Source organism: Dromiciops gliroides, chromosome 6 (genome assembly GCF_019393635.1).
Source record: "Dromiciops gliroides isolate mDroGli1 chromosome 6, mDroGli1.pri, whole genome shotgun sequence".
In the NCBI taxonomy this organism is placed as follows: domain Eukaryota; kingdom Metazoa; phylum Chordata; class Mammalia; order Microbiotheria; family Microbiotheriidae; genus Dromiciops; species Dromiciops gliroides.
The window spans coordinates 279,851,661-279,879,628 of NC_057866.1; the positions used below are offsets into that span (position 1 = coordinate 279,851,661).

The window sequence follows — 27,968 nt, forward strand, 5'->3', positions numbered from 1 at the left end:
GTAGTTGTTCATTTCTTTAAATGTGTTTTTCCATTAAATTTTTATGTCAGTGTTCCAGTAAGTCTCTTAATATTCACAGCCACAAATATTCAAAGTCACAACTTTTCCTTGAGAGTTTTATGCTCAATGCCCTGTCTAGAGGAGAGAAAGGTATTATAAGTATTACTTGTAGTAACCTAAGTTCTTTAATTGACTTCCAGAGGCCAAGTACCCATAATTTTATATGAAAATGAATAGCCAAATATTAAAATATTAAAAGCATGTCTTCAATTGATGATTTGATCATTCAAATTGTTTTTATTTACTTCAATTGATACATGCATTCTCTGTTTATTTCATTTTCTCCCCTAAATAACTCAATAAAGGGAGGGAAGATAATTCTGATTCCCACTAACTCCCCTAATATAAAGCAAATCAACTAAGATCCCTGAGATCTATAATAAAGAATACCTAGTTCACTATTTCATTCAAACTTCCCAAAACTGTATTACTACCTGACCCCCCCCATCCTGAAAAATTATGATCATGAATGGGAGAGCTGAGGGTGAATAGTGCAGACAGTTGGACATGGCAGACAGGTCCAGTAGCTTTGAGAATCATTTGGAGGCTGGACTCTACATGGTCTGGTCTCTGGTGAGTTTGTACTTGGTCACCTCTGAAACCTGGGAAGCTGGGGGATTAGTATACTTTCTTCTCTGGTCTTGGTTCATTGCCAGAAAGGACATTGCTGGTTCCTCTCTGCTATAGCCCATAGTTAATCTCTACTACAGGACCAGGAACTGTGTGCCATAATCAGAAGTAGCAACTTAGGTCAGAGTGAACCATTTTAAAGATAATTTGACCACATCTTTTTTAATTATGTAATTGGTAGACAAGGTTATTTGGAGCAAATACCAATATACTGACATCCCAATTCAGGTCAATCCATAATAAACTGATCTGGACAACCTGACCAACTCAAATAGTCATTGGGTCTGGGTAACTAGACATACTGGTCATGTGCATCTAGTTATCAAACCTAAACATATGCATGTACTTAGAGTGTGCATATTCATTACAAATTCAGGATGGAATCACTCATGACAAGAGTGTTCTAATCTGTTCCAATTTGATATCAGGATTCAAGATCAAAGCCCTCAGTCTCTACCTTTCCTTGGTGTCCATGAAGAATTTTACCCTTATTGAATCCAAATGACATTCTGGTATCATTGGAGAAAACTTTCACAAGATGGAGAAGCTGTTGAATGTTTTTTTGGTGGAACCATATAAATTGATACCATCCATATATATCAGGTAATAAAATATTTGGGTATGACTCCATATTTACTTTGGAATCCATATTCAATCCTGTTTAGGGGAGTTGATTTTGAGTTTGAAACTGAAGAAAACAATGATGAGGCTAAACTGGATACCTAAAAAAAGACCCCATTTTATAACAGTAGTTCCTGACATTATTGTATTGGTGGCATGGTCTAAAGAGAGGACAATTTTCCAGGTAGATACCACATGCTATAGTTTTTTTATCATACTGGATCATTTTTACATATTGGTAATAAATGAACATCATGAGTCTAAAGCTGAGTCCAAAGCTTTTCAATAATCCATAAAAGCAAAAATAGTTTGGTTTGATCAATAATTACCAAATTAATAAGAAGGTATTCTTTATATACCCGTGACTTTCCACATGCTCCATTTTTGTATACTTTTCTTCTTTTATTGTTATTATTGCTTTTAGAATGAAAAACTATAAATGCTTGGTATAAAGTCTGCTTATCTCAAGTCCTTCCCCACTCCAGTCCATCCTCTGAAATGAATTTCCTAAAGCACAGATCTAATCATGCCACCCATTTCCACAATAAATAGACTCCAATTGCTGCCTACTCATCCAAGATCAAATACAAAATGTTTTTGGCATTCAGATTGGCTCTCATCCTCCTACCTTCCTTATCTTCTTAGATCTTAATCCCCAACACATATTTGTTGGTTCCACAAATAGCATCTCTCACCAGACATTTTCTCTGGCTGGCCCCCATGCCTGGAATGCTCTTCCTCCTCCATTCTGACTAATGACCTCCCTGGCTTCCTTAAATACCAACTAAAATCCCATTTTTACAGGCAGTCATCCCTCTTAATTCTAATACCTCCCCATTCTTATTTCCCACTTATCCTCTATATAGTTTATTTGTTCATATTTATTCACATGCTGTGTCTCCCATTAAATTGTAAGCTCCTTCAAGACAGGAACTATCTTTTTTCTCTTTTTGTATCCCTGGCACTACATAGTAGATGTTTAATAAATGTTTGTTTGATGGCCCTTCTTCTGGACACAGTTCTGTATTATTATTATTATTCTTTATCATCATCATCATCATCATCTTCTTTTTTGCTTTTAATTAGGCAATATGGCATTCACATCTTCAGTAAGTCAGGACAATGCAAAGACTACATTCTATAATCTCAATCACTTCTGTATTGTTAAAGTTAACATTTTGATATATTGTTGTTCAGTCATTTTAGTCATGACTAATTCTTCATGACCCCATTTGGTATTTTCTTGGGAAAGATGCTGGAAGAGTTTTCCATTTCCTTCTACAGCTTATTTTATGGATGAGGAACTGAGGCAAACAGGGTTAAGTCATTTGCCCAAGGTCACACATCTAGTAAGTGTCTGAGGTCAGATTTAAATTCAGGACTTCTTGACTCCAGGTGTATCAGAGCTCTATCCACTTCACCACCCAGCTGCCCATTTGATATGGAGTTGGGGTGGAATTATGGGAAGATGATGGAATAAAAGAAGAAATTACCTGACTCTCCCAAATTCCCCTCAAAATAACTTTTAAAAAATGCCTCAAATTGAATTTTAAACTGGCAGAAACAATAACAAGTTGGAGTAAAGCAGTCATCCAGCCTAAGAAAACTTAGAAGGACATCAGGAGGGGAAGCTAGTTGGTGCAGTGGATAGAGCACCGGCCCTGGAGTCAGGAGTACCTGAGTTCAAATCTGGCCTCAGACACTTAACACTTACTAGCTGTGTGACCCTGGGCAAGTCACTTAACCCCAACTGCCTCACCAAAAGTGAAGGTCAGGAGGGAGGAAGGTGGTAGCTGAGTGGCTGAGAGCAGTAGATTATGGGGGCCAGGTAAAGATGTAATCCTGGGTTATGGCCAGCAGCAAGGAACAAGCTCAACCGAGTGAGTATGGTCACAGAGGAGAGGGAGCCCTACCTAGATTTCTGTGACTGTCTGTGGTCACTTAGAGGACAATGGAATCCCTAGTTTCAGTTCCAGGGCAGAGGGGTCAACTGATACTTTTTACTATGGAAGAATTGGAAGAAAGAGGCTAGTGGTATGTTTCCAAACTGCAGAGAGAGAAAGTGTTTGTGGAGGCAGCAGAAAAAGAATTTTGGGGGAACTGTTGTGGGTTAGGGCTGAAGAGAAATACCTGAGGCATCAACCAGAAGAGTGATGACCACACCTGGTCTTGGATTACAGCACATTTGAATCATCAAAAAGCCAAAAACAAAATAACAAACAAAAAACCAGCTAGAGATCTGAAAAGAGCAGTGTAAAAAACCTGAAGCCTGAGACATTATCTCCCACACACCAGGAGCAGAGTCTGACCCTAACATAAATTTAACAACCAAGAATTAGGCCATTAAAATTGAGTAAACAGGGAAAAAAACACTAATGGTAGACACTCAGGAGAAGATAATTAAGTCAGAACAGCTACTTTTAAAGCTTCAGAGGAAAATGTGAAATGGTCATAAATCCAAAAAGAATTAGTGGAAGTACTTTAAATAAGACTTTTTAAAAAATTAAAGAAGCAGAGGAAAAATTGGGTAAAGAAATAAGAATTATCCAGGAAAATTATGAAAAGAAAGTAAATCAATTTAGAAAACTGTTTCCAAAACTTACTGAAAAAAATAACTCCTTAAAAAATTAGAGTTGGTCCACAAGAAGGTAATGATTTCCTAAGACATCAAGAACTAATAAAACAAAATCAAAAGAATGAAAAAATAGAAGAGAACGTGAAATATCTCATTGGAAAAACAACTGACCTGGAAAGCAGATGGAAGAGAGATAATATAAGAATCATTATACTACCTGAAAACATAATCAAAAAAGAGTCTAGACATTATACTTTAAGAAATTATTATTGAAAATTGCCCTGTAATTTTAGAACAAGAGAGTAAAAGAGAAATTGGAAAAAAAATCCACCAATCACTGCCTGAAAGAGATTTCAAATGAAAACTCACAGGAACATTATATCTTTCAAAGCTCCCAGTCAAAGAGAAAATATTATAAGTAACTAGAAAGAAACTATTCAAATATTGTGGAACTAGAGTTCAGATAACACCAGATTTAGCCATTTCTACATTAAAGGACTAAAGAACATCAAATATGATCTTCCAAAAAGTGAAGGAGCTGAGTTTATAACCAATAATAACCTACCCAGCAAAGCCAAGTGTAATCCTGCAAGGGAAGAAAAATTAAATTTAATAAATTAAAAGACTTTCAGTCATTCTTGAGAAAAAGACCAGAACTGAATGGAAAATTTGACTTTCAAATGCAAGAATCAGGAGAAATATAAGAAGGTAAACATGAAAGTCTAATTATAAGGGATTTAATAAGCTTAAACTGTTTACTGTCTTTATATGGGGGAATGATATCTGTAATTCAAGTAGCTAGAGAGAGCATATATAGATAAAGGGCTTGGGTTTGAGTTTATGATGGGATGATCCAAAAAAGCACACTTGACAAGGGAGAGGTAAAATGAAGCAAATTATCTCATACAAAAGAGTCATTAATGAAAGAACTTTTACAGTGGAGGGGAGCATGGGTGGAGGGCAGGAAGTGGGGACTTCATTCTCATGAGAATTGGGTTAAAGAGATAATAGCATATACATCTGGCTGGGTATAGAAGTCTTAACTTACAGAGAAATGGGAAGGTTTTGGATAGGATAAGTGTGGGACTTTTAGGAGGTTAGGGAAGCAGTGGTCCAAAGTGAACTAGACTTCTGGGGAGAGAGAGAGAGAGAGGTGGGGGGGGGAGAGGGAGAGGGAGGAAGGGAAGGGAAGGGAAGGGAAGGGAAGGGAAGGGAAGGGAAGGGAAGGGAAGGGAAGGGAAGGGAAGGGAAGGGAAGGGAAGGGAAGGGAAGGGAAGGGAAGGGAAGGGAAGGGAAGGGAAGGGAAGGGAAGGGAAGGGAAGGGAAGGGAAGGGAAGGGAAGGGAAGGGAAGGGAAGGGAAGGGAAGGGAAGGGAAGGGAAGGGAAGGGAAGGGAAGGGAAGGGAAGGGAAGGGAAGGGAAGGGAAGGGAAGGGAAGGGAAGGGAAGGGAAGGGAAGGGAAGGGAAGGGAAGGGAAGGGAAGGGAAAGGAAGGGAAGGGAAGGGAAGGGAAGGGCAAACAGTGGGGGAAATAAGATGGAGGGAAATATATAACTAGTACTTATAATCAAATATGAATGGGATGAACTCACCCATAAAACAGAAACAAATTGCAAAATGGATCAAAAACCAGAGCCCAAAATGATAGTACTTTTCTTTGGAAACAGTGAGCTCGTTTTGTAACTCTTAGTGAAATCTGCTGCCATCTTGGGCTAGTAAAAATGATATTTTACTAGCTCTAGGGAGCTCTCTTGACCTGTCTTCAAAGTCATGGACAATTTTCCTAGCCATAGTGTTAGTAAATACTAATAGCTTCATGGTATTATATGTATGATCAATGATGGTCCAGTCCTGCACTCTTGCACAAATGCAGCTTTGGCTATTATCTCTAGTAGGGAAACTTTTAGAGACTGAAATTCGAGTCTTTTCATGTTACTGCCTCACTTCTTGGTTTGCTACATTCCTCTCGGTCCATCAGCCACCTGCTCTCACCATGAGATATCTACAGACAACCAAAGCAGAGAAGGTAGTTTCAAGGACACAGGGTTCAAACATGCTGCTGACCTGCTCTCTGATGAATGTCCCAGACTCCCAGCTCTATTGCCATTTGCTTGTAGCTCAGCTCTATGGGTGTTCTATAAACCCTTCACCCCTTCCTTAGGAATCACCATAATTTTCATGTCATGTGACCTTCAGGGCAGGGCTTCTTTACCCATGCTCATCTTCCCCAGTCAGTAGCACATGCTGAATCTATAACTGACTAGGACTGCTGACCATCTCTGGCAAGCTGTGTCCACCTTGGCACTGGTCACAGTATGTTAATAGATAGTTGTCGGTCTCACTGACAGTTGTGTTCTCTAATGACAACACCACAGAAGAAGAGCTAGAATGAACCTCGATGTTACCAAGTCAAACTTCATCATTTTACAGATGAAGAAACCAAGGCCAAAATATTATGTCCAAGTTATTCTTGCAGATGTACACAGATAGTAAGTCTAAGACAAGCACCTACTATGTGCCAAGAACTGTGCTAAGCACTGGTGATACAAAAAGAAGTCCCCAAACCAGTCCCTGCCCTCAAAGAGTTTATAATCTAATGGAGGGAACAGCAAGCAATTATATACTGTTAACCTGGAAATTAAGGAAACAATATAGGAGAAATAAGGTCTTTAATCAGGGCAGAGGAACTACAGCTTGTGGTATCACAAAGAAAGAAGCTAGGAATACCTAAATATGGGAACCAAGGACAGGACTTTTATGGGGTAACAGAACAAAGAGAACCAAAAGAGTGCTCCAGAGTCACTACAGAAACTACCTAATGTAAATGAACTTTTAACAAATGAAACTATAGGGGGGCAGCTAGGTGGCTAAGTGGATAAAGCACCAGCCCTGGATTCAGGAGAACCTGAGTTCAAATCCAGCTTCAGACACTTGACACTTACTAGCTGTGTGACCCTGGGCAAGTCACTTAACCTTTATTGCCCCACAAAAAAAAAAAAAGAAAGAAAGAAACTAGGACTGCTCCTGAGTTAAGTATAGATACTACTTAATTCTAAATAGGAACTACTTAATGTAGGTGGACCCTTTTACATAATAACATAAAGTCCAGGAAGTAAGGTGGGGATCATTTTGTTTGGGGGGGAGGGGGGAGGTCCATAAGTGGATCAAGAGACTGGAATTGACAAATACCAGTCAGCCCCAGGCAATTCACCTGCCTAGGTAGGAATACTGACTGGGGATCAGTCACTTCTCAGTACCTTTGTAGTTATCAATACAAACAAGCTACATATAGAATAAATAAGAAATAATTAAAAGGGGAAGGCTCTAGAATTTACAGGGGTTGAAAATGATTGTTTTTATCGTGTAGAAAATGTGATTTCAGTTCAGACTCCAAGGAAGCCAGGAAATTCAATAGCTAGAGATGAGGCTGGAGAGCATTCTAGGCATGGGAGAAAGCCAGAATAAATGCCTGGAGGTGAGAGATGCAGTGTTTCATTTGTGCAATAGGTGAGAGGCCAGTATAACTGGTTCAAAGAGTATGTTGTCAGAGGGAAGTATAAGAAGACTGAGGGTAAAAATAATAAAATAATAAAAAAAGAAGACCAGAAACATCAGAAATATCTGAGTTATGAAGGGCTTTGAATTTCAAGCAGAGTTTGTATTTGCTCCTGGAGGTGACAGGAAGCCACTGGATTTTCTTGGGTAGAGAAGGAAGGTGACATGCTCTGACATGCATTTTAGGAAAATCACTTTAGTGGCTGAATGGAGAATGGATTGGAATGGAAGGAACCTGGAGGCATCAAGATACACCAGCAGCTATTATAATAATCCAGGCAGGAGGTGATGAGGACCTGAACCAGAATGATGGCAATGTCAGAGAAGAGAAGGAGATGTATTCAAGAGATGTTACAAAGGTGAAAGGGGGCATCTAGGTGATACAGGAAATAGAGCATTGACCATGGAGTCAGGAGGACCTGAATGCAAATCTCACTTCAGACACTTACTGTGTGACCCTAGGCAAGTCACCTAACCCCAATTGCCTTAAACATCCAGGCCATCTCCAGTCATCCTGATGTATATCTTACCACTGGACCCAGATGGCTCTGGAGGAGAGAGTGAGGTTGGTGACCTTGCCCAGCCCCCTCACTTAAGTCCAATTCAGTGCAAGTCATGACATTACCCCAATGTCATGCTTCTCTTTGGGAGAAGAAGGACAAAGAAAAACAATGCCCACAACAACAACAAAGGTGAAATCAATAGCCCTTACAAAAGATTAGATGAGGGGTAGAGGGGTGAGAGATGGTGATGAGTTGAGGATAACTCCTAGCTTGTAAGCTTGAGAGACTGGAAAATGGTGTTGCCCTATACAATAATAGAGAAGGTAGAAGAGGAGGAAGTTTAAGGGAAAAGATAATGAGTTCTGGTTTCGACATGTTGAGTTTAAGATGTGTAATTGACATTCAGCTTAAGATGTCTGAAAGGCATTTGGAGAGATGCAAAATTGGAGGTCAACAAAGAGGTTGGGGCAGGAGAGGTAGATTTGGGAATCATCAGCATAAAAGTGATCATTAAACTCATGGGAGCTGATGTGAAATAATAGAGGTGAGAAGGGAAGAGGGTTTAGGACAGGTCCCTGTGGGACACCTATGGTTAAAGAATGTGGTCCAGAACATCATACAAAGATCAAGCAGAGGAGACGGAGAAGGAGTGGTCAGATAGGTAGGAGGAGAACCAGTAGAGAGAGGTGTACTGAAGACCTAGAGAGAAGAGAATATCAAGGAGAGAGTGATGGGCAGGGTCAAAGGCTACCAAGAGGCCAATTAAAGGCCATTAGATTTGACAACTAAGAGATCACTAACTTTGGGGAGAGTGGTTTCAGTAAAATGATGAATTTGGGAGCTGGATTGTAAGGGGTTCAGAAAAGAGTGAGAAGAGAGGAAGTGAAGGCACTTGTAAATGGCCTTTTCAAGGACTTAGCCACAAAGATCAGGAGAGAAATCAGAAGAAGCCAAGTCTTTTTGACATCAAATTCAATGCTCTAATTGACCACGTGGCCTCAGAACAGCTCAGCACAAGCTACTTCAAAGCCACAAACTGCTGCTTCTGTTTAGGACAATGAATCTCTCTCAGCCCTCTGTTGAGACATGCAGTGCCTTCCTGGTGACCAATGCTCTATTGATCCCAAGCCTGTCAGGAAGGACAAAAGGCTTCCTTGGGTCTACATAGGCCAATACCATGCGCATGCAGTGTTACTCACCTAGGTTTTGCAAGCTTGTTCCTATCTGCCCTTCAATTCTCCAAAAGGCTTGTGGGATTTATGAAAAGATGAGATTTCTTGTCCTTCTTCCATCATAGGAGCACAACTCCCATGCTTTAGCAGTAGCAATATAGTTCTTTTAAAAAATTGGACTGATGTCCACTATATGCTAGGAAAACCCTCAGATAGTTTTGTGGATGTGGCCAAAGCAGGAGTGTTCACACCTTATTGAGATGTGCTGTGACTTGCATACTTAGGAGAAGCTCTGTCAACCTGGCACAGTACCTGGGAAATAGTAAGCCCTTAATAAATGTCGCCTAACTAACTTGCCAATATAAAGCTTCAGATCATTTTTCTCTAGCTAGACTACCTTCCTAGGGCAGTCACATGGTGCAATGAATAGAGTGCCAGATCTGTAGTCAGGAAGACCTGAGTTTGAATCCTGTTTCAGATACTTACTACTTGTGTGGCCCTGGGCAAGCCTGTTATCCACTGTTTGCCTCACTTCCTTCATCTGTAACATGAGCATAATAATGGTGCCTACCTTTCAGGGTTGTTGTAAGCATCAAAGGAATTCATATTTGTAGAGTATTTTACATACCTGAAAGTGCTTTATAAATGAAAGTCATTATTATTATTCTCTACCAGTCATGGAAAAGTAGCAGGTGCCCCTGAGATGCCCTGGGGCATACATTCAAACTGGCAACAACCTAACAATGAATGGAAGCAGTCTTCTCTTTATGTTTCTTTGACACAGGAACCACTGGCTGCCTAATGAAGAATCCTTGACCTCTTGCCATGGTCCACTGGTCCACTTTGCTTCTTCTCGTCAAAGTCTAATAGTCTACACATATCTGTATCTTTTCATTCATCTTCTGTGTTACTCAGATGTCCTTTTTTCTAGCCTTTAAAGGCAAGAAAGGAGAACACTGAGTCTACAACCAAACTTTTTATAAGTTGAGAGCCAAAGGAGGGCTGCTGATCCACTACAATGCAAGCCAACCAATTCATTACCAGTCACTGATACCCCACTTTCATAGAGGATCCACTCCCTCCATATGCAAAGGCAAGTAAAGTACCAAGCAAAGGCTAATCCTTTTCCCACCTTTCCCTCACTGTATTGACCCTGGACATGTTCAATCCATCTCAAGTTTTTTTTTTCTTTGATGTTTAAGAACAAACCAAAGTTAAAGGTAAGAAGTGAATCATAGGGGCAGCTAGATGGCATAGTGGATAGAGTACCAGCCCTGGAGTCAGGAGTACCTGAGTTCAAATCCAGCCTCAGACATTTAACACTTACTAGCTGTGTGACCCTGGGCAAGTCACTTGACCCCAATTGCCTCACTAAAAAAAAAAAAAAGTGAATCATAGTCTCATATCCATGGCCTCTAAATCTTATAAGAAGTCATGACACTAAAATAAAAGATGGATTCAGATTATCATCGAAAGACATTGTCAAGATCTGGCTGAGCCCTTTTCCCAACCCTGCTATATAATTGTTGTCCCATTTTATTCCCTAATGGCAATTATCCATGTCTGAAAGTAGTTTGCCTTCAAGAAAATAATTGAATTCATGGTCCATTTATTCATCAAGTGTTTTCTCATCTTACTTTCTCAAACTATTTTTGTATTCAGCATTAAATTAATTAACTTGGAGGCAGAAGGATCTAAGAAAGGAGTAAGAGTCCTATAACTTGGACTTAAATGACAATTTTGACATATTAAATCTGCAATGGAAAAAATCTGTCATCCTTTCCATTGAGAATGTCCAAACTTTGATCTTTGTTCTCCCTAAAGCTCAATGGTATTTCAAATAGGAATTGAAGATTTGTGCTCCAGATTTCATTGTGGAGTCTGAGCATTTAGTAGTCTAATACCAACAGCTTCAAGAAAGATGCCTCTACCCAAAGTGGAATTAAGCTGATTTGGGTTAATGGTCTCAAAAGAGAATATTTAATAGAAACATTTAAAAATAAGTTTTTTAGGGATTTGGGGTTTTTTTTTACATCATCATGATTTCCCCCCTTATCCTTCCCACTCTCCTGCCCAGAGAGTCATCCCATATAAAAGGGTAAGGGGGGGAGAGAAGAGGAAAAAATCAGCATAACTTATCAATACATAAAATATCTGTAAGTATGTGAAAATGACTCATTTATGGACTTCTTCTCTCAATAAAAGAATATGGTTAAAAATTTTAATTTTAATTTTAAAAAAGGATATGATGGGAGTGTGTGCTCATATTTCTTCTTTGGACTTGAGCTTGTTCTTTGTAATTTTGTAACATTGAATGAGTTTTTTTGATGGTTGTTCTTTCCATTTTCATTGTTGTAGTTACTGTGTATATTATTTTCTTCAGTATACTTCATTCTGTATCAATTCTTGCATATTTTTATGTCCTCTTTATATTCATTACATTCAATCTTTCTTATGGCACTGTAATATCCCATTATATTCATGTACCACATTTTGTTTAGCATTCCATAATTGATGGGCATCAAGTTTATTTCCAATTCTTTGCTGTTATAAAAAAAAAGTGCTGCTATAAATATATTGGTGTATGTGGAGACTTTCTTCTAATCAATGGCTTCCTTAAGGTATAAGCATAAGAGTGGATTGTCTGTTACAAAGTGTGTGGAAATCATAATTCACTTCATTTGCATAACTCCAAATTGTTTTTCAAAATGGTTCTGATTCACACCTCTATCAATAATAAATGATTGTGTCTCTCTTTCCACATTCCTTCATACGGTTATGAATAGTTTGCAATTCTCTTCATTCATAACATGGCTCATAGCTCATCTATTTCCAAATGGAATGTACATGTACACATACACATAGGTATATGTGTACATGTGTGTACATGTATATGCATGTGTATGTGTTCCACATGGGACACATTTAGGGATTTGTTTCTGGGGAAACACATTTTATCACTGGGTGTGAGCAGCCTCTTTCCAGAACAGGCTGCATGTTTGATACCATTTTCCCCATAGTCTTTCCCTTATTACCCGAGATACATTAATTTCATTTGTGCAGAAGCATTTCAGTTTCATGGAATCAAATTTATTTTTTAATTAGTGAACTGTGCCCAAATTCCACCAGGAAGTAGAGTCTAAACCATACTCAATATCGTTGACCCTAATGACTTCACTAGTTAATATTGTAGTGACCACCATTTATATCGTGTACTACCACCACCCCTCACCTGGCCTGTATTATATGACCCTCACCTCCATATATTTTCACAGTGAATATTCAGAGAACATCTAACCTTTGTTTGTTTGTTTTAACTATTTTGCTCCTTTCTCGATGGTAGCATAAGTAATATTTTATTTGAAATGAGTAAATTCCTTTCAGTCCCCATCATCTACCCACTGAGTGGCACCAAGGTCACATATATTAACCTGCAGCTTCACTTACCAAGACTAGAAGGCACTGGGTGAGATTGTCTATTTTTGGTTTTCATTCATGAATGGACACACAGATCAGTTTTTTCTAATGGTGTAAGATAGAATAAGATTGTAGATTCTTTATTAACCACAAGATAGGGGACCTACAGGTGAAAATACTCTGCAAATATCTAGATGTGTCATTGTCTTTAAAGGCAACCCCCAAAAATCTGGATTTCCCTTTGCCTATTCTCTGTTATCACACCTGTCATTCTCTTTTTTCTGTTCTTTTTATTTTACTTCCTTCTGCCTATAAGAGGCAGCTAGGTGGCTCTGTGGATAGAGTGCTAGGCTTGAGTCAGGAAGTCCTGAGTTCAAATCTGACCTCAGAAACTTTCTAACTATGTGAGCCTGGACAAGTCACTTAACTCTGTCTCAGTTCCCTTGGATACAAAAAGGGATAATAATGGTACCTACTTCCCAGGATTGGTATGGTGATCAAATGAGGTAGTATTTGTAAAGCACTTAATAGTATCTGGAAAAAAACAAAACAAAACAAAACAAAAAACCAGTATCTGGCAAATGGTAGGCACTTAATAAATGTTTGTTTCCTTCCTTGATTCTTTACTCCTCTTCCTCCTTCTTCTTCTATTCCCTTCATGAGTTTGGTTTTTACTTTTCCTGTGGTAGTGCTTTTTAAAATGATCTCTTTGGAAGATTCAGATTTTACACAGATGTTCTAAGAAATTTTATCAGGGCAGCTAGGTGGTACAGTGGATAAGAGCACCGGCCCCGGAGTCAGGAGTACCTGAGTTCAAATATGGCCTCGGACACTTGACACTTACTAGCTGTGTGACCCTGGGCAAGTCACTTGACCCCAATTGCCTCACAAAAAAAAAAAGAAATTTTATCATCAGTAATAACACACCTGCTTTCAACAACAATGGAGTTATTTCTCTCCTGTTACTTGCAGGCACAGAAGGAGCAGTATTTGGACACTCTGTGGAAACACCTCACATCAGAGCAGAACCTTCCCAAGACCTCAAGTAAGTGTTGGTTCTAGAATGATGAGATATTTCTTTTCCTTGAGTTTTGTTAAAATGTGAAGATGTTGCTACATAAAACACAATCTATGCCCCCAGGAAACAAGAGACAGAATTCAAAAGGGAACATGGAGGTGTGCCCAGAGTACATGTTCCTGGCTATTTTGTTCAGTTTTAGCATTTTTGAGCTTTCTTCTCCTTTTCTTTTGTTGTGTGCTATTTATTTTTTCTAGTGTTTCTGCATAAGCCAAGGAAAGAAGGTTGCAGGATGGAAGCATTTGGAGAAGGGAAGAAGACATCTGGATTAAAGCAACTCCTAGGTATAGATATTGTACAATGAGCAGTATTTGGCCTTAGCATGATATTGCAAAGAGCCATTCATCATCTCAAAATTCCAAGTCTCAAGGGGAATCCATTTGAAAATTTGAAATGCTCTTGAACCATAGACAGGTCATAGTTGCTACTTTGACTGAGGGTATGGTGTTTTCTTTGAGGTAATCTATACAAACAAGTGTACAAAAGAGTCCTTCTTAGTTTTTTGTCCAATATTCATGACTGACACCCTCAAGGCTATTACAATTGGCCACATGGGGATCCTAACAGTGATACATTCTCTACCACAACCTAACTCCTTGGGTCATTTAATTTCCCCAAAATTATATGCCCTGTTCTCCTCCAATCTAAGCTTGGTCTATACACAGTGAATGGCAGAATGCACATATTGATCAGCTAGCTGAATGGTTTGCCCATCCATTAACACATCAATCTGACCCATGTGCATTTTTGGCTCATCTATTACTTCCTGTGAGAATGATTGGCTTCTCTTTACAGTGAATTTCGTCAAACATTGCCTTCCTATTCGAAGACATGATGAAATCCACATTGTGTCATTGACAAAGAGGAGCATGGAAAGGGTCACACCATTCATCAAAAACCCTGCTACCATTTATTTCAATTCAATTCAGCAATTCAGACATTAAGTGTGGCTAGAGACTAGACAAGTCACAAAGCATGTTTTATTGACCAAAGAGGCAGTGTGGGCCTAGTGGAGAGAAAAGTGGTCTTCAAGTCAGGAAGTTCTAGATTAAAATTCTGCCACTGACATACAGTATCTGTGTGACCTTGGGCAAGTCACTTCATCATGGGTTTCCTAGGCATCTCTCATGTGTTGCTTAGTAGATGCTGATCTTCTGTGAGAAAGGGGTAGTTCTTACCTGGGGCTGCCCATATTCATGAAAACACAGGTTTTTAAAAGCACTGAAAATTTTAGTTGATGTCTGGCTTCTTGCTATATTTTAAAATTCTATGTGAATTCTTCCCAGATTAGGGCAGTATGAACAAAGACAAAAATGTAGTCCCCATCCACAGGGAGCTTACATCTTCCTGGGTAAAGAGAGCACATACATAGAGTGGGAAAGAATGCTGATGAGGAAAGAAATAAGGAAAAGCCTTACATGGAATGCTCATATGAAGGATTTAGGGAAATATCACTTTGTGTTTACATTTTATAGTTATGTAACTTTCAATTCACTCTCTGGCAGGCATTGCCATGGCAACTGAACAGATGTTTTTACCCAGAGTTTCCAAATACCCATGATATTGAGCTTGGGACTGGATAAGCACCATGGGGAGAGACACAAAGATGTGGAGGTTCATTTTGTCAACCATGAAAAATTGTGAAGTTGATGGGAGATGGCAGTCAGGGTGATGATGTTCCCTGATTCCAGGACTCCTGGGAGTAAGGAGTCATCCTAGATCCATGGATGAAGGAGTTGAGTTTTATAGCTAATAAGATAAAACTGAAGGCCCAGAATCATCCTATCCATGGAAAGTAGGGGAACAGCTCTCTTGTAACTGTCCAAGTTATTCACATCTTGTTTCCCCTCCCTCCTACAGGGGAGAGAGTTTTAAAGAGAGTAAAAGGGAGAGGAATCTATTCTGTTCCCTACCCCCATGGCTAGAAGAAACCAGAGGGACAATATTTGAATGCAATTGTCCACTGAATATTGATAGAGAAATCCCTAAAGCAAAGTAAGCAAAAGAAAAACCGAAGCTGGATGGGGAGGTGGCCCTGGGATGACTACAGCTAGCCCCTGAGCTTGGGGATGCCTAGTAGAGGGAATCTTTAGCACCAAACTTAGACCCTACTAGACCTCTGTAAGTGAGACTGCTACTAAACCTGGGTTCTGCATTATACTGTACTAACTTACACATGAGCTGCTCCCTATTTGTTTTATCTATGTCCCTGCTGCCTCCCTACTCTCCATTAAATATTAGAGCTTTGAGGGTTGGAGTTGTTTTCATTGTTGTCATTGTAACTCCAGTGACTGACACATAGAAACTTAAATCATTTGATGTAACAGTTGTCTTCAAGTAAATGCAGGGCTTTCTTGTCAAAAATCTTTAGTCTTGCTCAGATTTGACCCAAAGTTCAGTGCTAGATGGAAGTCCCAAAGAAGCAGATCTGGCTTGGTTCAAAGAAAAACTTCCAAGGAATCACCAACTATTGAAAAATGGAATGGATGGGAAAGCATCTACCTACTTTTCTTCTCCAGGAAAAACATCTCCAGTTCAATTGAATATATGGCATGAGGGCATGGCCCTTAACCATTCTGATTGCCCTCCCTTGGAATCATTCCATATGATCAATATCCTAGGTGTCTGCCTTCCTCCTTCCTTCTTTATTGGAGGACTTCTAGTAAAATCCAGACAGGACTTATTGGTGGGTTGTCTGATATTCACCTCTCAGCTTGGCCAGATGATCCCTGAATCCAGCCCCTTTCAACTGTGAGATTCTAAGATTCTCTGAAAAATGAAGGAGAATGGACTGGTTCATGGTTGGAAAATAGCACAGCACCTTCAGCAACTTCCAGGTGTTTCCTGCTTCCCCAGTCCATCTTTTTGCAGTGATATTCTCCCAGTGATCTGGTACCATCATGGGGCACTATAATCTCAGAAGGCTCACTCCCATAGATAACCCTTCAAAAGATGATCAAAAACATTTGGTGGCAATCACTAGGCTACAGCACATTACCCATAATGACTTGCCAGCAGAAAGCATGATATCAGCAAGGAGCAGTATAATGAATGAGGGAGAAGCAATGAAGATTCTGGGTGATTCACCAATGCAATGCCCATAAGAACCTGAAGAAAATACTAGACCTGGGCATAGATCAATCCCATAGATCAATAGCTTGACAGAAGGATGTGCACAGACTGACAAGTCAGAAAAGGACCATCTGGATGAGGAGCATGATGATGAAATCATTGATCAGTGAAGCAGACAAATAAAGCATTGGGTAGATGGATGAATCATGCTGCACTCTCTGGCTCAATGGCTCTGCTCTCTATTTTTCCAGGTAAGGCAATAGGAAATTGCTTGATGACTGTTTTGTGCCTGAGTGATAAATATGAAGCAACAGAAATATCAGAGTGTCTAGCACGTTTCTGAATGCCTCCATGATAAGTTTACAGAAATGCGTCGGATCCCCTTATGATATATGTATTCGGCAGGACTCTTTGACTTAAATAAAGCCCAGCTGCAACATACTTTATGCCTAACCAAACCATATCCATCTATTTGATAAAATAATTGGCACATATTCCTGTTTCTAGTCACTGAATTGCTTTTCGTAGAATTACCAAATACATACCATTTTCAACTAGTGACACATTTTAATTAAATATTCCTTTCAGTTAGGTCTGGCAGGTCTAAATTAACTGCTGCATGAATTATAGGATCATCCACAAATAGATAATTATGCTTAATGTTAGGAGTAATTAACACCAGGGGAATATTACATTAGCCCCTAGACATAGTTTGGGGATGCCTAAGGAGATAACCCAATAAAGATAAGACTGAACAATGTCAATCCAGTTTCAGCTTCTTAGGGATGCCCAGATGTGAAATCAACAAAATATTCAATAGCTTTGGTTGGTGAACTATGAACTAGAGGAAGGAAATGAGGTCATTTCCTGCATCCTGCTCCTTGAGTTCTTACCGTTTGATCCTTTAAGGTGTCTCTGGCTGCCAAGAAGGAACATGGCTCTGAGGAGTCAATTGGTGATGGTGTTATTGTCTACCAGACAAAATCCAGGATATTGCATGTCCAATGACAAAAAATGCTATGAGATCCCAGGAAGAGGAAACAAAAATAGCCTGTGCACTAATGATTCTGGCAAAGGTGCCACATTCAGGGAACCAGGTGTCAACTTGACTTAAGTGGTCCAAGGAGACAATGGAGGGGAGAGAGATTTGTATGTTAGAAGATGTGAGAATGTTGATTCCTTCTTCACATATTCTCTCTTTTCTTTCTCCTCTCCCTTTTGCTTCCTCTAATCTCCTTGCTCTCTTTCATGTTGTTCATTAATATGTTTGAAGTTATTATCAAATCACCCTGTCCTGATCATTTGTCCTTAATAATCTCAGTCCTTTTCTTCTTTCATCAGAGGTCTAATTGTCCAGCCTTTTAATCATCCTTGAAGTTCCAAATTTAGATCTTCTTTTGAGACTCCTGGCATTCATTGGGAGGGCTAGACATTGGTCATAGAGAATGTTTTCAGCTGAATTAGTTTCTACAAGAGTGCAAATATACTCTGAGAACTTTGAAAACTCTTCAAGTTGACAAATCTTTGTGTGCCAGCAAATATTCTGTGCTGAGGGATACTTCTGGGCAAGGTAGAAAATAATTCATTTCTGACCTACATACAGATAACACATAAACTACTGAATGAAGTAAATACCCCCTGACCTATTTTCAGGAAATGCTATGAATGGAAATAAAGAGACTGATGCCTAAAATGGAAGAATATTGAAAGAGGTTACCAGCCTTAGGGAGATGATAAAACATTTGCGCCAAGACCTTCCCTTTTCCCATTAGGAGAAGAGACATTCATTTTATTTCCAGTTTCATTGGGGGATAATTTTTTTTAAGTTCATCATAGCTTTATTATTTGTTATAATAGCTGACATCTACATAACACATTAAACATATTATCTCATTTGATCCTCACAATTCTTTGAGGTAAAGAGAGATGTTAATCATATTCCTATTTGGCAGTTGAGGGAATAGAAGTTGGGTGCGGACAAGAGATTTCCCGAAGGTAACCCTCCTAGTAAATGCTGAAGGCAGAATTCCAACCAAGTTCTTCCTCAGCTCCATGTCTGACTCCTTTCCCACTGCACCAGGAGTGTTCCTCATTCACACTGTCTGTTTGTTTGTTAATGATTGCTTTATTTTTAACTTCCTAGGCTTGAGTCTCCAACTAGGTCTTTGATCATGGAAGCACCCAGGGGCGTCCAAGTGAGCGCAGCTGCAGGAGACTTCAAAGCCACCTGCAGGAAAGAACTTCATTTACAATCCACAGAGGGGGAGGTGAGTAAGGACAGAGCAATGGGACAATTTCTATCTAGGAAATCTTATGGCAGTTGGAAAACAGTGCTCCCCCCAAATAAGATAAGCACTTTTTTTGCTTACCCTAGTGATCTTCAGAAATATATGTATGCAAGTCCTCACAAAAGCCCTGTGTGGTCAGTACTGATAACACCTCCATTTTACAGATGAAGAAATGAAGTATTGCCTCATTATCACTGGGGCTGGAAGGAGGTGTAGTTTTTCTCAGCTGGAAGAAGGCACTAAATGCTGATGGGAGGAGGAAGTCAAGTGGGATGGGGGAAGTCAGGAACATTTTGAGCCCCTTGGAGAGGAGGGTCTCAGAGTGTTCAGATGGGCACCAGTGACACTGGCCAGCTAAATACAAGAGAAGCATGCTGCCACCCCAAGCTAATTGCCTTCATGAGTGGTTGTGGCCTTATGTGGCTCACTGACCCATTTAACAATCAACCTGCTAGGATTTGATTTGCTGCTCCACTGGGAACAGGTGAATTTCTCTTCACCCTTCCTCTATCTCCTTTGTCCCACCATTACCTGATAAACTAGCATCCCTTTCCCTTAAGTCTTCTTTATTTGTTGCCTGTGCTTTTATAATAGGATTTACCTCCAGATAAAGATAATCCTATTTTTATTTCATTCTGAGTGTGAGTGCCCTAAATGACTGAGCTACATCATGGAAAAAAGATAAAGAGAAAACTTTGGGCAAATATCCCTTGGTTTTTTTTTTTCAGTTATGTCTGACTCTCTGTGACCCACATAGACCATAGTATGCCAATACTGTCCATGGGGTTTCCTTGACAAAGATACTGGAGTGGTTTGCCATTTCCTTCTCCAGCGGATTAAGGCAAATAGAAGTTAAATGACTTGGCCAGAGTCACACAGCTAATAAGTGTCTGAGGCCGAATTTAAACTCAGATCTTCCTGACTCTAGGCCCAGTGCTCCATCCACTGAGCCATGTAGCTGCCTAATATTCCTAAACATAACTACAAGCCCATACTGAATCATCTCTCTCTCCTCTTCTCTTTCCCTCTCTTTCTCCTCCCTTTTTCTTCCTCTCCCTTCTCAGACTTCTCCCTTTCACTTTGAGACAGCACCAATTGTTTGAAAGTTTTTCCATAGTTAAATATTATTCTGTCTCTTTTCCACTTCCACTTACTGATCCCAATTCTGTTTTTAGGGGCCAAGCAGATTTGAAGTAGGGCAGAAGGATGATTTTGGGCAAAAAGAAAGAGGGTGTGATCTGAACAATGGTATTAGAAGAGGATTTGTCCTTTGTGAAGGGACAGACCTCTTCATCATAGGCTAGAGGAAAGGAAGAGAGAATAGATGATTATGTCAAGGGATTTTGAGATGTAGAATAGAAGAAAAGAGGGAACTCAAATACCTCAAGGGCACAGAGCATTCTAGGAAGAACTGAAGATTGACACTCATCTAGTTGTTCCATATTTGGTTTTAGATACAAAGATTCAAATTGGGCCAGGTATTCAAATACAAACCTGAACAATGTCAAATATAGACATGGAAAAGATATAGGAGAGATAACTCAAGAGTATACATAGGAGACAAAAGAAAACATCCCAAGAAGGTACTTCCTCCTTCAATACTGTCCTACCCCACCCCCACCTCAAACACACATGGAATCCAGCTCTCCTACATTGTTTCTAGATATTTTTTGGTCCTCTTATTGTGGATTAGTGAAGAGTGAATGAATTTAAGTTAAGCTGTAGTTTAAGGAAGCATGTAAATAAACTCCTTCTTCTTTACTCCCATCACAGGCTTTCATCACAAATGGAAAGCCTCATTAATCTATACCATGCTTTCATCAACATAGGTTTTAGAATGTTTCTTTGTTGTCTTTCCCCTCATAATTCAAATGAAAATTGAACCCAGGTAAAACTCCCTGAGATGTTAAATGACTTATCCAAAATCAGATATGTGGCTCAGCAAGATTTGAATCAAGTCTCTTTATAGTTTTCATTAGCTAGGATACTTTTATAATTACTACACATTCTTCACTCTTTCCACTGCACTGTGAATACTCTATCATAAATGTTCCATAAATATTGAGTAATATTAGTAAGAGATTGAGTTCATTTATTTCCCCATAATAAATGTGTGTGTGTGTGTGTGTGTGTGTGTGTGTGTGTGTGTGTGTGTGAAGCCTAAACCACATGGTTGCTTGTTATGGTGACTTAAGACTAAGAGTTCAATACATGATTTGCTAAATTGAGATTTTGCTGGGAATCCATGATGAATGTCCTCTTAATAGTTTGAAGTTCACCTACTAGTAGCGTATGAAGATTTCATTGACTAACACAATGGCAAAATTACAGTGGCAATGTTTAAGGGTGCACACTTTAAGTATGTCAACATTATCCATTGGTAGACAAATAATTCCTGTGCCAATGAAAAAATTTTTTAAAAATCTTTAGCTCGGCATAGTCCAAATACAGCTTGAGTTCCTTTTGTTTTTATGTAACATCTTGTGTCATTCCTTTCTCTGATTTCTCATGACTATAGGGTAATCTTGCATTATTTGAATTTGTAGTCCTCCATGCTATATTGAAGGTCTTCCAATTGCTTGCAATAAGTTTTTGTTTGGTATTGAAATGGTGAAATGGAACCACTACATGTCTTGGAGTTGTAAGCATTTTCTCCATCCTGCCTCAGTTGTACTATGGTGAATTTTATTGATCAGTACTTTGTTGTCTATACTCAAGCATGCTTTACAATTTCTTTGTATTGTTTCCTGCAGTATGATATTCCCTTTATGTTTTTTAATGTTCTTATTGGAAATCTATAATACTGAAATTGTCCATTTGTATCCTATTTTAAAGTTGAGGCACTATGACTTTTATAAAATTTATGTATGCTCCTAGCATTGCTGTCTTTAGCTTATCTCCTCCCAAATGTTCTACTAGTTTCATATTTAGTATTCCAAATCTGTAGCTTTCTCTTTCAAGATCTCTACTTCATTGGAAAGAAGGTCCCCTATGTCTTTTAATTTCTTCCCTCCAATGTGTGTTTGTTTTGTTATCTTATAAATTCAACCTTAATTACTATATATCACATATATATGCATATATATCACTATGTTTATTTTTAATTTTTGAGATATTGGGTTGTTATTAAAATGCCAATTATTATTAGTAATTATATTCCTAAATGTTTGATACATTATATATTAGTATATATCTTTAATATATACTGTATATTTATTTTTTTAGATATTTGGGTTGCTATATAAAAACTAATTATTGTTGTTGTTGTTATTAATTATACCCCTAAATGTTTCATCCTTCCTTGCTTCATTTTTCTAGATATATTACTCAGATACTTTTTTCTGACAAACTTGTTTAATTTTCACATTTTTCTATTTATTCATTTAATTAATGAGTCAACAGCTTCCAGCAATAGATGCAGCCAACATAGGGTTATTGGTGCCATACAGAATAATGATGAAAACCTCACTTTTTATGTGATTACATCTTGTCTTTTACATTGATGTTTTTAAAGCCTGTGGACAATGAATCATTTTCCATCCTGTATCAATTTTTTGTGAGATGATCCCACTAGTCCTTCACTAAAGCCCCACTTTTTTGATGCCTAATTGAGATATAGAAGGGATACTAAGTTCTTCATCCAACCTTAACCTTGTTAGGTGAAAACAATCAAGAAATGGCCCAATTCCAGGTCCAGCAATGGACTGGCACATGACTGATCAGCTGAGAAACTCAAACAGAATCTTGGGCATCACACAAGGAATTTTTTATCATTAAACTATATATCAGGAGCAGCTAGGTGGCACAGTGGATAGAACACCAGCCCTGGAGTCAGGAGTACCTGAGTTCAAATCCGGCCTCAAAGACTTAACACTTACTAGCTGTGTGACCCTGGGCAAGTCACTTAACCCCAATTGCCTCAATAAAAAAAAAATTAAAAACTATATATTGAGGTATATAGGAATGAATCATGGTCTTCGTGGAGTTAGTGGATGGAACTCTAAGTAAATGAAAGTTTGAAGTATTGAGGTAGCCCACTGATAGAGAATGTTGGTGCAATAATAGTTTCTCAACACAGGACTCCATGAAGTCAGCTTGGGTCAGACAGATATTGCTCACATGATTCCACCACATTTGCTATTAGTTAACTCTTCTGTTAATGGATCACACTAACCTTTATCTATGTTGCACACATGTTATCACTTGTATTTTTTCTTCTCTTCTAAATGTGAGATACTACCCTGTATATAAATATCACTTATTTAAAGAGAAGTTTGGGGCTGCTGGTGGCACAGTGGATACAGAGCTAGGTCTGGAGTCAGGATGATTAGAGTTCCAATCCATCCTGTCACTCACTAGCTGTGTAACACTAGGCAAGTCATTAACTGCTGTATACTTCAGTTTCCTCATCAGTAAAATGTTATAGTAATGAGATAATAATTGTAAAGTATTTAGAACAATGCCTGATTCCTAGTAAGCACTATATTATTATTATTGTTATTATTATTATTATTTCCTCAACTGTAAAATGGGAATTATAATGGCATCTACCTTGCCTGGTTGTTGTGAGGTTCAAATATGTTATTTGTAAAATGCTTTGTAAACCATAAAACTCTATATAAATATTAGCTATTGTTAACATCTGGACTCAAGCTTTAGAATGTGGTTAAATGTCCATATCCATTAAAAAAGCTCCTGAATGTTTACGACATAAATAGATTGTCCAGGCCCTGAATCAACTGAGGGTATACTTGATCTATATTTGTATGCCTAGGGAAAAGAATAAAGGCAGCTAGAGAGAGCCACCTCTCTTGATTTAATGTTTTGACTCCATTTGCTTTGATTATAGGATCATAGTGTTTAGAGTTAAAAGGACCCTAGATTTGATATTATCCAAAGCTATTACTTTACAGACAAAGACACTGAGGCCCATGGGAAATCACAGAATCACAGCATTGCAAGGAACCTTGGCAGCTACTCTGTTCAACCCATACCTGAACAAAAATACTCTAAATGACATACCCATAAATGCTTATCCACAGTTGACTTGCAAACCTCTGCTTAGAGAGACTCAACTAACCCTGAATTAGCCCATTACATTTTTTCATAGTTCAAATTGTTAGTGTCATTTTCTTCATATCGAGTCTATATTTGTCCCTCTGCACCTTGCATCAGTTGTCCCCAGCTGTGCTTTCTAGAGTCAAGCAGAAGGAGTTTTCTACATCTTCTGTACAATGCTTCATGACACACTTGAGAACAGCTATCATGAACTCCATCCCATGCCTCTCCCCCAAATATCTTCTCCAGGCACAATATGCCTAATAGCTTCAATGGATATTACTATGGCCTTTCAACTTGTGGACATTTCCATCTTTATAATGTTAAGAGAATGCAGATGTTATTAGCACTTGTTTTTTATATGGTCTTAATTCCCCCTACATCCCTCTTATTCTCCACTTCCAGAGAACCATTTTCATAATTCAGATATGTTTGTTTAAAAAGTGAGAGAAAGAAGAAAAAATCAAACTATTCCATGCATTGAAAAAAAATCTAAAAATACATGCAATATTCTATACCCATCAACCTTTCAAATCTGCAAGATGGTGGAAGGAGGTATCTCCTTGGGGCTATGCTTATTCTCTGTAATTTTGCAACATTCATTTTTAGATTGTTTTACAAAGGTGTCATTATTTACATTGTTGAAGTCATTATATTTCTTTAATTTTCTTGACTGCTTACTTCCTTTTCTATCAGTTCATGTAAGTTTTCACATGCTTCTCTGAATTCACCATATTTGTTGTTTCTTACAGTATAGAAATATTCCATTCCATTCACATACTACAAAGTTGTTTAGGCATCCCTCAATTCATGGATATCCTTTGTTTCTCATTCTTTTCTATCATAAAAAGTACTTCTATAAATATTTTGATGCATATGAGGACTCTCTTTTAATCAATGTCCTCTTTGGGATATATGCCTAGTGGCAAAATTTATGGGTCAAAGTATATGGACATTTTAATCACTTTACTTGCATAATTCCAAATTGCTTTCCAAAATGGTTATACTAATTCACAGCTCCATCAAAAATGCCCTGGTATGCCAGTCTTCCCACAATCCCTCCAATGTTGGATATTCCAATCTCTTTTCATTGTTGTTATTTTCTGGGCAAGGGAAGAAACTTCAATGGTGTTTTGATTTTCATTTTTTTTTTTGTTTCTAGTGATTTTGATGCATTCTTTCATTTACCTGATAATAGATTGCAATTCTTCTTTTGAGGACTGTTTGTTTCTATCTTTTGACCACTTACTGGGAAATAGTTTTTGTGAGAAGTTCTTCTTGAAAACTTTTCTTCTTTCTTGATCTGGGTTGCCTTTTAGAATCTACAGTCATGGGATTTTTTAAAACTCCTTTTTCCAGAAATTAAAGGTACATGTCTGACTATGCCCAAACATCTTCCTCCTTTAAGAAAAAATCTCAAGTTTTAAGATGGAGTGGTAAGAGCACAAGATAGCTGGCAGATGACTGGCAGGTTCATTTGATATTATTTGGTTGTCAAAAGAAGCCCTCCTCCAGCATATCAGAAGGATCCCTTGTGATAAACCTAGGAAAGAACATGGACAAGGGTTGTGGAAGACAGGCAGGCATTGGAACAACATTCTGAAGGAATTTCTCATGTCCAGAAATATTAACCATGGTTTCTTTTCCTCCTAGATATTTTTAAATGCCGACACCATTCGTCTGGGAAATCTGCCTGTGGGCTCCTTTTCAGCTGTCCCACCAAGCTCCCCAGCACCTCAGCAGACTGTGTATGAGCTCTGTGCCTGTCCCAATGGCAAACTGTACCTTTCCCCAGCCGGAGTGGGCTCCACGTGTCACTCGAGCAGCAGTATCTGTTTGTGGCACTGATTGCCCTGATGGCCCCTCACACCAGAATAGCCTTCCCTTCCTGGCCGTCCGCTGCCCAGTTCTGCTCGCTTCACCTCCCAGAAGTCCAAGGCATGCTTGTGCTCTGCAGAGAGTCTCAAGCAAAGCTACTCAGTGGGGAGCCAGCACCAAGATTTGGGTGATTGCTGTTGTCTTCAGCAAGAAATCTGGATCCTTCTGTCCCCCCGGGGTGTCTTTGCTACGTGGAGGCAAGCACATGCTTTAAACTTTGGCAGGACCGGGATGGAAACTGCACGTACATGCGTGGTCTAGAGACATTCCCTCAACACTGGGAATGGGGAAACCCTGTATGATAACTAACACTACTGTCTGAAAGCACAATTTTCCATTCATCTTTTTGGATGTAAACTTTTATCCCATAATTTTAAAATATCAAAAGCATTATGTAATGCTTGCTTTACTAAACAATTAAATTCAATATATGTTTTTTAAGAGAGAGGGGGGATGGGAGAAAGAGAGGGAGAGAGAGAGAGAGAGAGAGAGAGAGAGAGAGAGAGAGAGAGATTGATTGAGGGGGAGAATGAGAATCTTGCCCTGAGTTTTTTCTTCCAATCCAATCCAATATGTTGTTCCTCTTTGTTCAGTATGTCTAGAACTCTGTACATGATGTCATCTTGAGTGTGGTCAGCAATATAATCTATAGTGAGTTAACAAGATGCCACAATGCTGTTCTCCATCAGATCTGAATAGCCTTATGGAAGCTTTACCTGACTAATGCATGTGAAGTGTTTGCTTTCAATTGAACATCGAGTTTATCAAAACTTAGGCTCAGAGTAAGAGAAGCCTCCTGATGGTGTGGAAAATGGATCATGCTTTTAAAATCACATAGTTATTTAATCCTCATTAACAACAAAAGAAATGTATGATGCTGGGAACTAGTGAACTTCCAATGGGAATAGAATCCCAATGTTTCTTATCTATTCCCTTTATAATTAGCTAGCTGTGTAAGGTTTCCAAGTAATCCCATTAAGTATCCATTAGGTGATGCTTTTTCAAAAAATCAAGAAAAGAAAACAAGTGTTAACAAACATATGGTATCCACATCGATTCCATTGAACCATAAACATCAAGGAGTCCTACTCTCCCCAGCTCTCTCTCTCTCTCTCTCTCTCTCTGGAATGCCTTTGATGGAGCTATTTGACTAGCCTACCACCAGAATTCTAGCCTTTTATCACTCTCCACTACTTAATGACTTTATTTAAAATGTACATCTTTAAAAAAAAAAAGACTCTAGAATGTTGTCAGTTAATTTATCAAAACATGCCTAACAAGAGTGTCTTGAAAATTGCAGGATCATGGAATGTAAAACAATATTAAATGTTTCCTATTTTGGAAAGGTTGTTTGTATAACATAAGGTAAGTTATCTATTTTCCATGTCAATCATACTTCAGTGGCCCCTTATGTCCTTCATGATCTGGGAGGTATAACTAAGTGCCTGCCTGCTTCTCTTGGGATGGCTACCTTGCTCACGTGGTATGTGAAACAAATAGAGGCAAGGCAAAGTGATGAGGGTGGGGTGGCATTTCTCCAAGTATGTTCATAAGTCAATGACTCTGGATTATTAGGGAACTCTGAGGTCTTTAGGGACAATGTGGATCTGAACAAGAGTCCTCAAGCCAGCACCTACGACAAGTAGTCATATCACTTTTGTGGAAGACCTCCTTGTTGTTATCGTTGTTTGTCCATCATTCTTGAAGAGGACCATGATGTCAGAAGGTGATGTCATGCCTTGCAGTTAATTGTATTTAAGTGAGATAAAGCTGTGCAAAGTCACCAGCATTACTCTCTCCTCCAGAGCCATCTGGGTCCAATGGCAAGATATATATCAGGATGACTGCAGATGACCCCATTTGTTTGAGACAATGGGGTTAAGTGACTTGCCCAAGGTCACACAGCTACTAAGTGTCAAGTGTCTGAGGCTGAATTTGAACTCACATCTTCCTGACTCCAGGGTCAGTGCCCTATCCACTGTGCCACCTACCTGCCCCAAGAAGACAAGGAAGCCCTCTACCCAGAGTAATCCATTCAGCTTTAGAAGAAATCTTACTGTTAG

The 27,968-nt window shown here is 38.9% G+C and overlaps 1 protein-coding gene across 8 annotated transcripts in view; it reads left to right on the top strand.

The window, feature by feature from the left end:
- The window catches only part of SGCZ (sarcoglycan zeta), a 623,247-nt gene extending 595,668 nt beyond the window's left edge, over positions 1-27,579 (top strand). For all 8 annotated transcript variants that reach the window (XM_043970999.1, XM_043970996.1, XM_043971002.1 and 5 more), the window contains 3 exons: positions 13,504-13,576; positions 18,825-18,948; positions 25,681-27,579. In XM_043970999.1, the coding sequence (XP_043826934.1) occupies positions 13,504-13,576; positions 18,825-18,948; positions 25,681-25,875 (392 nt within the window). In that variant the 3' untranslated portion in view covers positions 25,876-27,579. The remainder of the gene's footprint in view (positions 1-13,503; positions 13,577-18,824; positions 18,949-25,680) is intronic.
- Positions 27,580-27,968: the final 389 nt, after the last annotated feature.